At 52.7% G+C, this 15,547-nt stretch overlaps 1 protein-coding gene across 4 annotated transcripts in view; it reads right to left on the reverse strand.

The window, feature by feature from the left end:
• TTLL1 (tubulin tyrosine ligase like 1) overlaps positions 1-12,914 on the reverse strand; it is a 28,373-nt gene extending 15,459 nt beyond the window's left edge. The window contains exons 1-4 of one of the 4 annotated variants that reach the window (XM_040637663.1): positions 12,795-12,910; positions 9,107-9,139; positions 6,833-6,907; positions 4,500-4,616 (exon numbers count right to left, since the gene is read on the reverse strand). In XM_040637663.1, the coding sequence (XP_040493597.1) occupies positions 4,500-4,612 (113 nt within the window). In that variant the 5' untranslated portion in view covers positions 4,613-4,616; positions 6,833-6,907; positions 9,107-9,139; positions 12,795-12,910. Of the gene's footprint in view, positions 1-4,499; positions 4,617-6,832; positions 6,908-7,344; positions 7,364-9,106; positions 9,140-12,568; positions 12,590-12,794 lie in introns of those variants that run through there. The other 3 variants (XM_040637664.1, XM_040637665.1, XM_040637666.1) reach the window with 3 other exon arrangements.
• Positions 12,915-15,547: the final 2,633 nt, after the last annotated feature.

Genomic DNA, 15,547 nt, shown 5'->3' on the forward strand with positions numbered 1-15,547 from the left:
ACTCGAGAGAAATGAGGAGGGGTGAAAGAGAAAGGGATCCCTTCTAATCCACTAAGAAACCAGTCTCCCTGCCATCCCCTCGGCCCTCCTAACCCCACAGAGAAGCAGGGAGGGAGCAGGAAGGACAGGACCAGCCCTCGCTAGGGAGCCACGGCCACAGGCGAGGCGGGCTGTCTGTGGCTTCTCGCTCCTGGCCCCGATCCACCCCATCCACCCTGGGCACCAACCTACAGGGGGCCTCGAGCACCCAAAGGGTTTCTTTCGATTCTATGATCATTAGAATAATGGGAGTTTTAAAACTTATTATTGAAGAGTTTGACCACACACAAAAGCAAAGAGAAAAGCGCACGAGAGCCCCATTACTGGCGTCGGCGGCTGTGGCCCACGGCCAGACTTGTTTTGATCGCACCCCACCCACGCCCCACGGCACCGGCTTATTTGGGAGTGATTTCCAGATTCAGCGTCCCACCCAAAACATTCCTGCCGGAATCTCTAATCGCTAAGAACTCTTTCTTATAGTATATATCCTACTTCATACTGTTATCACAACTAAAAAAAAAAAATAGTCATTTCTGAGTATCGTCAAGTATTAATCCATGCTCACATTTCCCAAGGTGTCTGATAAATATTATTTTTCACAGCTCGTGCAAAGAAGGGCCAGGCCTTCTAATGTGTTTCTCTCTCCCCCGGCTCTTTCAGTCTGTATTCTCCCTCCTTTTTTTCTATGCTATTTATTTGTTGAAGACCCTGGGTCACCCATCCTCCAGGGGTCCTCCAGGGGTCCTCCCGCGCTCCTTACTTAGCATGGCCGCACTGGCGCCCCCTCCCCCCAACACATGCTGCCAGTAAATCAGGAGTCAGACCCCAAGGCCCGAGGAGCTGCAGGGCACATCTACATTTGGACCAGCCACATTTAGGGTCCCATCAGCCCTGTCGTTAATGGCTCCCATACCAGGCAGGGCCAGACCCTTACATCACTAAGGGAGGCAAAATGAGTGTATTTCTACACTTTCATTTCTCCTTCGTGTATTAGCAGGAAGAATTCTATAAGAAGATACCCTTCATTGACAGTTCATACAGGAAAGACTAATGAAATGCTTGATTCTTTCCCTTTATTTATCAATTTTCAAAATAATGAGGGGGTTCCCGACCATCCTCAGGCCATGGGACAAGATATGTTCTGGGCATCTACTATGGCAAAGCAAACTGCCCCGTGTTACCAACTTAAGACTACCACCACTGAATCACATCTCGTGGTTTTGTGGATCAAGACTCGGGCCAGGGCTCAGGGGAGCGGGCTTCTGCTCCCTGTGGCACAGACCGAGGCCACGCGGGGGTATTCGGTGTATGATTCAACCCAAAGGGTCCAAGAAGGCTTCGTGCGTATGTCTGGCTCCTTGGCGGGCATGGCTGGAAGGCCAGGCAGAGCGTTAACTACCACGTACAACCCCTCTGCACGGCTCCTCCAGCAAGACAGTCCCAGGGAGTCAGGCTTCTCACGTGGCGGCCTGGGACTCCTGCAGAGGGTTCCCATAAAGGAAGTGGGAGCTGCTAGTTTCTGAAGACCTGGGCCCAGACACGTCTCACTTTGCCTTCGCTTTGGCCAAAAATGTGGCAGAAGCGATGGTGTGCCGCTTGGAGACTAGCCCTGAAAGGCCTTCAGAGCTTCCACCCTCCCTCCTGGACCCTCGCCACCACAGGAGAGCAAGCCCAAGCTCGCCAGCCGGAGGGATGGGAGAGATCTGTGGAGAGAAGCCGCTGTGGTCCTAGCCAAGGGCACCCAAGAGCAGACAAGTCCCAGCTGACCCCACGCCCCAAGCGACAGCAGATGCATGGGTGAGCCCAGGAAGGACCCACTCAGTCCAGCTGGTCCGAAAGTACCACCGAGCCAAACCTATAAACGCATGTGCCATAAAAATGGTTGTTTTGAGCCCAAAGTTTTGTGGTGTCTGGCCATCGGATAACTAACACACCCACTCTACGGACAGCCATGGCTTTCGTGTTTCACATTGTTCCTACTTCCTGCATACGCAAGCTGTGATCACATTTTCTTCATTTTTATTGTGATACAATTTTCCAAGCTGTCTTAGAACTGTCACGGTTGTTTTAATGGCTGTGCCATAATCCGCCGGGTTAACGCGGGTACCTTTCCCTATAACCATTTAATATTTAGTTGTTGCTAATATTTTACCTTAACCAATTGTTAAGACTTGATGGGACGCTTAGTACTTAAAACAGGAGCTCTGCAGAGATCAAATATCCAAGGTTATAAGGTTCCACTCTTTTCTCTCTCTCTCTCTCTCTCTCTCTCTCTCTCTCGTTAAGACTAGCTCCAAAATGCTTATGTGGCATGAAGAAGGGAGGCGCTCTGCACCCTCCCCGAGCATTGATTAATCACTCAGAGAAGCCGAAACGACTGAGTGCTAGCTAAGCCCATGGCACGGAGCCGTGGGACACAAAGCAGTAAGTACAAAACACTCTTTTTTTTAATGACATTTCAAGATCTTATTTATTTGAGAAAGAGAGAGAGAGTGCGCGTGAGCAAGCACAAGTGGGGAGGAGGGGCAGAGGGAGAAGCAGAATCCCTGCTGAGCAGGGAGCCCCACCCGGGGGTCGATCCCAGGACCCCAAGATCATGACCTGAGCCAAAGGCAGACGCTTCACCGACTGAGCCACCCAAGGGCCCCTACAAAACACTCTTACTCAGCCTTTCTTTCAGAGCTCCTATGGAAACAGGGCTCTGGCCCCATTATTTCCTCCTGCCTTCGAGAACAATAGAAACGTGATGCCACACCACACCTGGATGCCGCATTTCTCCATAAATGCTCTCTGCGGGCATGCCATGCGCTTCAAGAGAAATTAGGTTTTGGTTTAAAGCACAGGGGTTTGGTTTAAAGCCAGAGCAGCAAAAAAAGGCTCATCCCTCTGATCGCCGCAGAGGGAAGCTGGATGCGGGTCTCGTCTGCAGCCGGACCAGCGCCAGGCTCCAGGACGCTGGGATAAGCCAGACAAGGTCCTCACTGTCATGAGGCTCGCAGTCACATGTAAGGAGGGCACGGGCGGGGAAGTCACAAACCACGGCACGCAGCATTCGCTGGACATGGGAAAGTGCGCTGGGAGTCTGGAAAGACACGGGCGGCTTCCGGGGCCGGCAGCCCGCGCTGGTGCGTGAAGGACAGCGACGGCACACGCTCACCGAGCCCCCGTCACATGCCCCACCCTGGGCTGTACTGACTCAGTCAAACTTCGAACAACCGTACTTGCAAAGAAAGGTCAGGTCCTTTGCTAATGGCCACACAGACAGCATCGGGGGAGCCAGGGCGGGAAGCCGGGTATGACCCGGCTCCTGGGTCTGGACCTCTAAGCGCTGGATGCATCGCACCTCTCACAGCTGGGCTAAGGGGGCAGAAAGCACAGCCTCTACAAAGGCGCAGAAGCAAGAATCTCTTAGAAGGTCAACAGGAGAAAAGGCGCCGACAGCTGCACTGGCGCGTGAGGGAGAAGGAGCTGGCTGCAAAGAGGCCGAGTGGCATCTCTCAAGGCAGCAGCCGGGAACGGTCTCAGGGAGGGTGGAGGCGTAGGGTGAAAAAGCCTCCAGGGTGCCTGGGTGGCTCAGTTGGTGAAGCGTCTGCCTTTGGCTCAGGTCATGATCCCAGGCTCCTGGGATCAGTCCCGCATGGGGCTCCTTGCTCAGTGGGGAGCCTGCTTCTCCCTCTGCCTGCGGCTCCCCCTGCTTGTGCTCTCTCTCTCTGAAAAATAAATAAATAAATCTTAAAAAAAAAAAAAAAAGCCTCCAGAGACCCACCAGCTCCCCCTTCCTCAAAGATTCACCCAATGCTCGGGGTGCAGGAGCTGCAGAGGCCTGGGAACGGCAGAGGCGACCATGGGAGGCTGTGTTTTGGCACATAACCCTGCCGGAGGGTGGAGGCCGCCCTGAGGCAGGGAGCAGCCCAGGCCTGGACAAGGGAGGACACAGGACCTCACCCCATGAAGACGGGGGAGGCAGGGCAGGGGCAGGAGTCTGGGACAGCCCCGTGTTTCTGGTTGGGTGGAGCACCACCAGGCAGTCAGTGCCAAATCCGGCTTCCCTGTCCCTCGAGTCACTCGCTGTTCAGCTGCCGCCAACCAGTCCCACCGGCACCCTTCGCCATGTAACAGGAAGCGAAGGGAGGCACAGGCCCCTTCCCCAGCGCCGGGCAAAGGCACTGAGAACGCCAACCGGAGGGGACTCTGGCTTCTCAGCCAAACCCCCGCGTTCTCAGCCATGCCGGCTTCTGCCCCGAGACTTCCGACGCCAGGCTGACACCCGGGAGTGTGGGAACACTCCACAGCATGGACGAACAAAGGGCTTTCCCGTCGTGTGCTCCTAAGGAGCCTTGGGGCGGAAGATGTGTAACGGGAGGGCCCCTCGAGAGCGCAGCCGCACCTGGGCTACCGGCTTTCACAAGACTGATGAGCCGGCTTCGGACAAAACCACCAAACCCTGCTTTTCTACTTACCAGTAAAAGTTCCAGTCTTCATTTTCTGTCACTTGGACCCATCCTCTCTTTTCAAAGTTGTTTATCAGCACTGACTTCTCGATATCAGTGACCCATTTCACTTTTCCTGCCATAATCCTGGAAGAAGTCCACTTGTTAGAGCTTGGAAATGTCAACAGTGAGACACTTCCCCTCGCACATCCCAAGCTCCACCTGCCCGGGTCGTGGTTCTCAGCCATCCGGCCGAGACATCTGGCCATGTCTTTTGTTGTCACAGCTGGGCGTAGGGATGTTTCTGGCACCTAGTGAGTAGAGGCCACGATGCTGCCCCACGCCCTACAGCATACGGGATGTCCCCCCCACAGCAAGTCACACAGGCCAAAATGTCAACTGTGCCAAGACTAAGAAATCCTGGCCTACTGGGGGAGAAAGGCAGCAATCAAACCATCACCACCCGACGTGCGTTGCCATTGCGACAGGAGCCACGAGAAGGAGGTGGCACCCGGGCCGTGAGAGCCGAGGCAGGAGGTGGCCCACGCAGGGTAGCTGGGGAAGACCGCACTGAGCAGGGGCCCTGGCGCTGGCTTCCGAAGGGTGGGTGGGAGCCTAGCCCAACATGAGCCCCCCCAATCCCCTCCAGTGCTCTACCTCCCTGCTTCCTCCCCCGCCCTGCTCCAATTCACTCTCTGTAAGTGCAGGTGACCTTTAAGTGTTTATCTGACCACATCACTCCCATTTACTAGCCTCCGTGGCTCCCCAGTGCACTTAAGGTACGCAGACCCCTGGCCCTCGCCTGCTTCTCCTTCACCTGCTGTGTTCTCACCACACTGGACTTGTCTGCCCACACTCTGCCTCAGGGCCTTGGCACATGCTGGGTGTCTGTGCCTGTGGCACTCCCCCCTCCCTCTCTGCCCACTCATCTGCCAGCATAAGTGAATGTTACTCCTTCCACAAAGGCTCCCTGACTCCAGACCTGGTACACAGCCGCTCGGTACTCTTGCACTCCTGTCCCTGAGAGAGGGCGGGGAGCTGGCTTTCTTCTTCGCTGCTTTGGGCCCAGGCCTAGCATTGCACCTGGCACAAGGGAGAGGCTCTGTTCAGAATGACTATGGCCCCAGGCCTGTCAGCACCACTGTGTGACTTGGAAAAAGTTAAAAGATGGGAGACCCAGGTCTGCCTTGCCTCGGGAGAGGGTGAGAGAAGGCACTCCTGTGGAGCTTTCCCACAAAATCAGCCCACTTCCTCCTCACCCTGTGCAGCAATGGCGGTGTCACAGAGGTGGGACTGTGGTAGAGTATGGCTCTAGAGCTCGAGTTCAAGGCCCAGTTCTGAAACGCACAAGCTGTGTGACTCTGGGCAAGTTACTTAACCTCTCTGAACTTCTGTTCCCTTATTTGTAACAACAGCATCTACCCATCTCACCGGGTTACAGTAAGGATTAAATGAGTGAACACTGAGAACAGTGCCTGGCATGTAGAAGGCACTCAAGAAATATTTGGTACAACTGTTGCCATCATGCCCACTTTACGGATTTGGAAGCTGAGGATCAAAGGTTAAGAGCCTCTGTAAGACTCAGACTGAAGGGAGTCATGGAGCCCTGATTTGAACCCAGGTGACCCTACTCTGAAGTGCCACCTCTTTTCACACAGTCCGCTGCCTCCCTCTGAACCTGGCCTTCAGCAGGATGATGCCCATGACCACGGGGGCAAGGTAAGGAAGACACGGAATCGCCCTCTGCAAAACGCCAAGCAGCCCTATGACAATAGGAGGCTGCTAATGGGGAAAGTCAGCAGCAGCCGCCTCACAGAAATGCTGGCAGAAGCAGCACCGGAGCGGAATCCCACGCGCTGTCACCCCACACCCCTCACCGAGCAAACCCCAGCCAGCGTCCGAACCCACGCGGAGCCCCAGGGAGTTTACTGTTCCTCTACCGGACTTCAGCCCCGCAGCCCGGCAGCCCTGCCCAACCCTGCTCCGACTCTGCCCCCTAGAGTCCAGCTGCAGACTCAGGCTTTTGGGGGGAGAACCACGCCCCAGGCAGGCAAGCCCATACCACCACCACCGTCCCCCACACCCCCCGCTGAAATCCCACATCTCAGGGCGCCGCCACCTGGCACGGGTGCTGACCCACTGGGGTGACCCAGCAGGGCCCCTCACGGCCGTGCTTTAACTCAGGAAGTGCTTCCCGGGTGGGACCCCCAAACCCAGTGAGGCAGACGGGCAGACACTCTCATGCTCACTTCACTGCGCGGGACCTGGAGCCTCGGAGGCGGGGTTTTCTTGCCGCCCCCCCCCCCCTTCCAGCGTCTGGGACCAGGGGCGCTAAGCAAACCGGCCTCTCAGGCTGCACCCACCATAGGTACTTCTGGAGCCAACAGGCACGTCCGATTTCGCTTCAGCTTCAGGGGACTCCTGCTTGGGGCTCGTACCTGGAACAAATGCACACACAGGCAAATGCACACAGCACAGGACCGAGGGACAGTCTGTGGACACAGCAAAACCGCGAGGAGCACTGTGTTCCGCGGGCGCCGAACAAGAGCATGCCCCAAGATGCCTTGAGGCTCTTTTCTTATTGTGAGACGTATTTCTGAATTCTGTGACTTTTGGGGCCTCCCTGTCACTCCTTCACTTCACCCGCCCCCTGCTTCGGCCGAACACCCCACCGCCTTGCTGCTCCGCGCACAGGCGCAATCGGGGTGCTGTCCACCTGCACGGCCCTCCCCCCGGCTTCTCATCCCGCTCCGCCAATCACAAAGGTGAGTTCAAAGGCCACCGCCCCCAGGGAGCCATTCTCCTCGCCTTTTCCCTCCACCGAACCTTCTGTAGACCCCTCCTGCCGCCCTTGTTTGCACACAGAACTTCCTACCTTGCGCTTTCGTTTCTTGTCTACTTTCCTTCTGTAAGTGTGCGAGGCGAGGACTCTCTCAGTCACCTGCTTCCTTCGTATCCCACCGATTCTTTCTAGATTTAGGTATGAGCATTTGCAACAATGCTCACAGTCCATTACCTCCAGTACCCAGCCCGCTGGCACACGGAGGCAAACGACGCCTACTCCGTGCGAAAGTGAGGGAGCAGACACATTCCCCAAGGGTCAGTCCTTTGGTCTGACTCTCTGCTTTCGGAGTTACTTCCCTGTAAATGTTATGGGTTGAACTCTATCCCCAAAAAAGCTATGTTGAGGGGCGCCTGGCTGGCTCAGTCGGTAGAGCATGTGACTCTTGATCTCTGGGTCATGAGTTCAAGTCCCACAATGGGCACACGGATTACTCCAAAAAAAGGGGGGGGGATCTGGACGCAGGGACACACAGACACACAGGGAAGAAGGTCACATGAACATGAAGGCGGAGATGAGAGCTATGCAGCCACAAGCCAAGGAAAGTCTGGGTCCACCAAAAGCTGAAAGAGGCAAGGAATTCTCCCTAGATTCTTCAGAGAGAGAACGGCTCTGCCAACACCTTGATTTCAGACTTCTGGCCTCACTGAGCCACTCACTTCACGGCACTTTGAAAGGACGGCCCTAGGAAACTAATACAAGAAATGACAAGAAAGAACAATCCTAGGCACTAGAAGAAAAAGAAGAAATTTATACCGATAAAGAGTTTTAAATATGTGTGGGAGACAAAGTGATGAGCAAAAGGACAAAACAGTTATCTCTGGTTAAAAAAAGAAGAAAAAGACATGAACTAAGGCCACCTCTCCTTTAAAGAGACGCCGCAGGACCTCTTTCCAGAAACGCACCAAACCAGCATGATAACCACCACTGAGAACCAATGACAAGGCAGCCTCAGAAAAGCCAAAGGAGGGACAGCAGCTCCTCTGCACCCGAAGCCTGGAGACTCGGTTCATTTCCCGGGCTCACACGTCCACGGGGACTCGCAAGTTTCCTTGGGGCCTCCACTTCCCCCATAAAAAAATGGGAATGAAAGCCACAGGTCCTTCGCAGTATGGCTGAGACTACTGCAAGGTCAGGCAGGTGTGGTCGTGGCACACCACGGTTCACTGGATTTGAAACAAGTGCCTCGGCTTTCCCTGAGGTGCCCTGAAGCTCTCCCTGATTCAGCCCTGCACACTCCTCCACTTCAGCCCCTACCTTCAGCGGGCCTGCGGGGCTCTGGGCTCCTGTCCGGCACTGGAGGTCAGCCCGCCCTCATGGAGGAAGTAACTCCATATTTCTGTTATCACCCAAAACAACAGCTACCACTTGTATGAAGCCCTAGGATCCGTCAGGCGCAGGGCGGGGCGCCCTGTGCGTATTCTTCTCTACTGCGTACGTCCTGTTGGCTCGCGTGCTGCTGGAAGGCAGGTATTCGCCCCATTTACTCATGGAGAAAATAGGGCTCCAAGAGTACCAGGCAGAGCACAGACTGCAGCCTGTGGACACCCACACTGCCTCCTTTCCACACTGTGTCAACGGTCTGTTTACCCTGCAGGGCAGGGGGTGGGCTGATCGGGCTCTGTCCCCCAGCACTCAGCCAGGCCCGGCCACAGTGAGGGGGCTCAGAAATGGTCTGCAGCACAGACAAACGAACCAGCTGACCCGCCCCCACAGCACAGAAGTCAGGGCTGACTCCTTCCCAACTCTAAAAAATACCAAGCCCTTTCCCTTAGAAAAATCAACAAAGAAATACCTGATGTCAAGATTGTTCTCCTGTTACTTCCTCCTAAAACAGGGGGAAAAAAAAAGGTGAGGTTAGCAATCCCATGTCATGAACTTGGTGGGTAACCGCACTGATGGTTCACGTGAACTGAATGTTAAGCTACTCGGTCAGCTACTTTCAAAACTGAGCATCAGAGGAAGGGATAAGAAGATGTGGATACACATGCAATGGAATTACTACTCAGCCATCAAAAAGAATGAAATCTTGCCATTTGTAACCACGTAGACGGAACTAGAGGGTATTATGTTAAGCAAAAGTCAGAGAAGGACAAATACCACATGATTTCACTCATATGTGGAATTTAAGAAACAAAACAGGTGAACAACAACCACGACAAAACAAGTGAACATACAGGAGGGGGGAAAAGAGAGGGGGAAACAAACTGTAAGAGACTTAACGATGGAGAACACACTGAAGGTTGCTGGAGGGTGGTGGGGGATGGGCTAGATGGGTGATGGGGATGAAGGAGGGCACTTGGGTGTTGTATAATGAGCACTGGGTGTTGTATGTAACTGATGAACCGCTGAATTCTACTCCTGAACCCAATATTACACTGTATAACTAGCATTTAAATAAAAATTTGAAAAAAAAAATTAAAAACCAAAACTGGGCACCATAAATCCTAACCCAGAGAAACAGAACTGGTTGTGTGCTGATCTCTATGCTGATTGTGCTCGAGTCCCAGTGGGCTGTCACCACCCGAGGTACGTCAGCTGGGGAAAGACATTCTCAAAGCGGGCAGTTGGCTGTTTTCAGAACGTGATGTGGGTCCCTCTCCCGGGGCCAGTGGACAGGACCTTCATAAGCTTGAGGACAGGTTTCCACGGGGACAGCCCTGGCGGTCTGCACCTCGACAGCCTAGCTTCTCACCCACCCGCTCAGCACTGAGAGCCACTCTGTGCCGGGTCGGTGACAGGAGACGTGAAGCTGCCTGGGACAAGGTACCCGAGGACAGTCTTGATCCAGGGAGGCAAGAGAGTCATTTAACAAGCTGGAAGCCCTGGCAGCAAGGGGCCTTCACAATCCAACAAAGCTCAGCTGTGGTCCTGGCGGGGAAGTGACTATTAATTCATCCGCAGCAAATTGTGCCAGCTCTACTCCAGAAGATTCCAGATCTGTCTGTGTCTCTCCCTAGCGTCGCCGTAACCCTGGACGACTACAGCCGGCTCCAGGTTAGCGCCATCATCACCCCACGCACCCATTCTCTGCCAGGCAGCAGACTGACCCTCTCACACGCACAAAGCAAATCACCTCACCCTGCTCATAGGCCTCCAGGAGCTCCCACTGCCCCCAGAATACAGCCATCAGTCTGCCCATTACCTAAAGGTGGGCCCCACGTGACCTGAGCTCCCCATCACCTCTTGGGCTTTGTCTCCAGCACCCTCCCCACCCACCAGCCCTCTTCAGCCCCGGCCACCTTTCAGCTCCTCACACCCACTAAGTTGCATCCTGTCTTAAGGCTTTGCTCTCCCCCACATCTGACCGCTTCTCAAAGGTCAACTCCTCAGAGTGGCTTTCCCAATGTCAATCTCAATGCTCCCCACTCATCACACTTTACTTCTCTGTGGCACTCGGGCTGCACACGATTGTTGAGTCCAGCACACACTCATGGCCCATGAACCCGCAGCGCCAGCATCACCCGGAGCCCGTTAGAAATACAAATTCTTAGGCACCTGGTGGCTCAGTCGGTGAAGCGTCAGCCTTCGGCTCAGGTCATGATCCCAGGGCACTGGGATCAAGACCCCCATCGGGCTCCCTGCTCGGCAGGGGAGCCTGCTTCTCCTTCTCCTCCCCACTCTTGCTCTCTTTCACTGTCTCTGTCTCTCTCAACTAAATAAATAAAATCTTAAAAAAAAAAAAAGCGGGTGGGGGGGGCGCCTGGATGGCTCAGTCAGTTAAGCATCTGCCTTTGGCTCAGGTCATGATCCCAGGGTCCTGGGATCAAGGCCCACAAAGGGGTCCCTGCTCAATGGGGAGCCTGCTTCTCGCCCTCCTTCTTGCTCGTGCTCTATCTCTGTCTCTCTCAAATAAATAAATATTTTTTTAAAAAAAAGGAAATACAAATTCTTGCGCTTACTGCAACCCCTACATGGATGCACACACTCGAACTCCTTAGGAGCGGGGCCTGGGAATCTGTATATTATGAGCTCCCAGGTGAGATTCCTACCCTTGCTCAAGTATGAGAAGAACTGATCTAGTTCATGTATTTGGTTCCCTGGTGATTACCTGTTTTTGACATACATATCTCACGTCGGGAGAGCAGAAATGTTGTTCTGCATTACTGCCTACTGAACCCCCAGCATCCAGAATAGCGTCTAATAATAGCAGGTGCTCAATCAATATTTGATGAACTAACAAAAATAAAGAGGTGGATTCCCTCTGCATACGATCAAACAAGTGCTGCTTGTGCCAAGCAGTGAATCAGGCATGGCCCAGCCCGACAGAGGCTGTCAGACCTGCAGGCGAGAGAAAACGGTACACAAACACCCCCAGACTTCCAGTTTTTCCAGGGGCCTGAAGTAGGAGAGCTGGAGTTTAGGGGATCTCCACTGAGTGAGGGAACATCTCAGGGAATATCCGTACCTATAACCCCAGGAGGACAGAACTTTACCAAAAAGCCTTTCACTTCCCGGAATTATGACTATTCCCAGACAAAAGCCAGGACAACCTTTCAGGAGAAACAGCAAGCAGAGGGAACAAGTTACATTCATAGCATGAATGCACTTCTCTGGGTCCAGCCAACCGGAGCCCTCTCTGTCCCCATCCCCACTACCCCAAACACTTGGGTCACTATCACTTTCAACAAAGTCCCCTCTAGGTCAGGATTCGAGGGCATTTCGATTCTTTCCAGCTAGTCTTCCTTGAAAAGGGGAAAGTACCATCTTTAAAGAAAATAATAGTAGTGTAAATGATGACTTCGGCACAGCTCGATCGCCACCATCTATCTCCACACCCCACTGGGAGACAGTTCCACGCTCTACAGTAACTATTCAGCAGTGCTTGTAATTCCTTGGGCGCAGAGCAAGACCAATCTTTTTGTAATTGCCACAACCCAGCACCGAAATGTGCTCATTACATATTGTCGTGAACAAAGAACCTCTCTGCAAACCCCTAACCTGCTTACAACAATAAGATATTTTTCCTTCTAGAACGAGACCCCTGTAACGCCCCCCGCTACTCTATGGGGCGCACGGCTACCTCCGCCTCCCACACCCTTTGACAAACAGGGAGGACCGATGCCCAGGTCCAATCCCGCAGAGAAGGGCAAGCAGGGCGGGGCACACGAATCTGTCTCCTAACTAGAGCTGTCGCCACAGGTACACCGCACCCTGCAAAAGATGCCAATAGAAACAATACAGACTGCAAATGAATGGAAAAAGCCTAGGAACCATGAAATTCTGGGATAACCAATATCAATCAGAATGCAATTACAACGCGCGGGCAGCACAGGGAAAGTCACAGGAACTCGGAGGAAAACCAGGGGCACAGTGGTCAGCGCAGTCTTCCTGGAGGACGCGGGTCCGGCAAGCAGCACCTAAACCACACGGTCGCGGCCGCTTAGACTTCGGCGCCCACACTCGCTCGCGCATGCGCACTCGCCCACCCGGGACGGGCCACACCCTCGTCCGGGGAGGCGGCCTCGGCTGCGGTGCCTCACCTGTGGGCGCACAGCGCGGAGGAGCGCCGGGCAGCGCCGAGCAGCGCCGAGCAGGGCGCCCCGCGCCGCACCCTGGCCCCTCCTCCAGCCCCACTCCGGCGCCTGCAGGAGGACGCCACCCGCAGCCCCGCGGACCGGCCCGCCGCGCGCCGCGCTGTACTTCCGGAGCAGTGCTCTGGCAACCGAGACGCGGTCGCTGGCGCGGCGACTGCTTCCGGGGTCGCACTTTTCTGGCTTGGCTCTGGGTGGAGATCCTAGAAGAGACGGCGGTGCATGCCCGGGAGGCTCACAGCGTTCAGGGCCCAGAAATGAGATCGAGAAAGGTCGAGGCGCGAGGTTGAACCTGACAGTGGGAGGCAAAGCCATGTGATGAATCGGGCCCCGGGTCTGGACGCCCTTGGTCCCCTGTGCTCAGCTTCCGTGTCTGTAAGCGCTGACCTCGCAGGGTTTGTTGTCCTTAGGTGACATTTTGTGCCCAACTCGTAATAATCAGTAAATGTAAAATCAGTACTCAAAGGTCACCTCATCTGTGAAGTGTCGCATGAGCATAGAGCAGATCTAGTTTCTCAAGATATAGATATATAAAGATTTTATTTATTTGACAGAAAGAGACAGCAAGAGAGGGAACACAAGCAGGGGGAGCGGGAGAGGGAGAAGCAGGCTTCCCCAGAGCTCAATCCAGGGCTTGATCCCAGGACACTGGGATCATGACCTGAGCCAAAGGCAGACGCTAAGGACTGAGCCACCCAGGCGCCCCTTCTCAAACTACATTTTGTAAACTCTCTGTAAGAAAGAGGGAGCTCGGCCTCCTGAGCAATTTAAAACTAGGGTCAGACCTGGATTGAATCCTTGCTCCAAAATCCACTAGCTATGTGGCTTTAGGCAGGTCACCGCCCTTATCTGAGCCTCAATTTCTTGTCTATAAATTGTGGATAACAGCACCTACATTGAAGGGTTGTTAGGAAGATTATTTAAAAAAACAAACAAACAAACGGCGGGGTGCCTTGGTGGCTCAGTTGGTTAGGCAACTGCCTTCGGCTGCCGTCATGATCCCAGCGTCCTGGGATCGAGCCAGGCATGGAGCCCCTCATCGGGCTCCCTGCTCCCGGTGCAGCCCGCTCCTCCCTCTCCCTCTCCTTCTGCCTGCCATTCCCCCTGCATGTGCTCTCTCTGTCAAATGAATAAATAAAATCTTAAAAAAAAAAAAAAAAGCACTTGGTATAGCACAGAGCAGTTGCTCAAATTGTTGAAGTAATTCAGAATAAAAGAGCGTGTATTCCGGAGGTTTGTCAGCCACAAAAGTGCACTTAGAAGCAGCATGAAAGAGAAGAAACAGAATTTTACATCCTTGCTCTGTTACATTCTAGGTGTTTGGGCATCGGCACATTCCAGCCTCTCAATTACAGTTTCTACCCAGAGAAATGCGAGTAATGATCTCCATCCCTCAGGAGTGGAAAAGATTTTAAATTCCTGGTGCCTAGCACCTAGGAAGGGTATGTTTTACCACACGTGCAGCACACATGCCATTCCAAAGAGCATAGCCAGCAGCCAAAATATCAGAAAGCTTGGTGACAACCGGTGCCAAGAGACCAACCCACAGGGAAGAGCAAATAGTAAAAAAAAAAAAAAGAGAGAGAGAGAGAGAGAGAGAGAGTTGTGACCAAAGTGAAGAATTAACTGGGAGTCAGGTAGCCCCAGGAGGAAAAGACAGGAAACGGAGATGCTTGGTGCTAATCTAATCTAGTGAATCTAGTTTAAAAAGTCTTTAAGGTCTTTGTGTTGCCATCAAGATAAAAACCAGACTCCTTAGCATTTTTACTTTTGAAGTAGTTAAAATCTGTTAACCTTTTTCCCGTTTGGCATCTCAGTTGTGCTTAGGAAGACCCATCTTCACAAGTTGTAAAATTATAACTTATAAGAGGCCAAAAAGAAAATCAACCAGGTTAAGTGATAAAGTGAAAACTTGTGCATCATATATGACAAAGCATTAGTTAATATCCACAATATACAAAGAGTTTGCACAAATCAATAAGAAAACACTTTTAATTTGGAGGAAGAGATGGAACCACAAATCATATAACAAAAAGTAAACAAAACTGGGGCGCCTGGGTAGCGCAGTCGTTAAAGCGTCTGCCTTCGGCTCAGGGTGTGATCCTGGCGTTCCAGGATCGAGTCCCACATCAGGCTCCTCCGCTGGGAGCCTGCTTCTTCCTCTCCTACTCCCCCTGCTGTGTTCCCTCTCTCGCTGGCTGTCTCTCTGTCACATAAATAAATAAAATCTTTAAAAAAAAAAAAAAGTAAACAAACCTGGTAAATAAAAATGTGGAAAGATGCCCACATCACTAAAAATTAATGATCCTGAAATTTTCAATGAGGTGGGTTTTTAAAAAAAAAAAAAAGATGTTATTTATTTGAGAGAGAGAGAACAGCAGGCGGGCTCATGACCTGAGCCAAAGGCAGATGCTTAAGTGACTGAGACACCCAGGCACGCCTCAATGAGATGGTTTTTGCTGACTAAATTGGCAAACAATTAAAATATAGTTACAACTAATGTTAAAAAGGATATGGAGAAAAGGTGCTTGCATCCACTATTGGTAGAATGACAGCTTCTGGAAGGCTGGCAATTTGGCAGTATTCATTAAAATTTTAACATGTAATATATTTAATTATATACTCTTTGACCTAAAAATTCAAATTTTAGGAATTTATTCCATAGAAACTCTCACAAATAAAGATACATGTACAAGAGCATT

The sequence above is a fragment of the Ursus maritimus genome, unplaced genomic scaffold, assembly GCF_017311325.1.
Source record: "Ursus maritimus isolate PB19 unplaced genomic scaffold, ASM1731132v1 scaffold_21, whole genome shotgun sequence".
NCBI classification, from domain to species: Eukaryota; Metazoa; Chordata; class Mammalia; order Carnivora; family Ursidae; genus Ursus; species Ursus maritimus.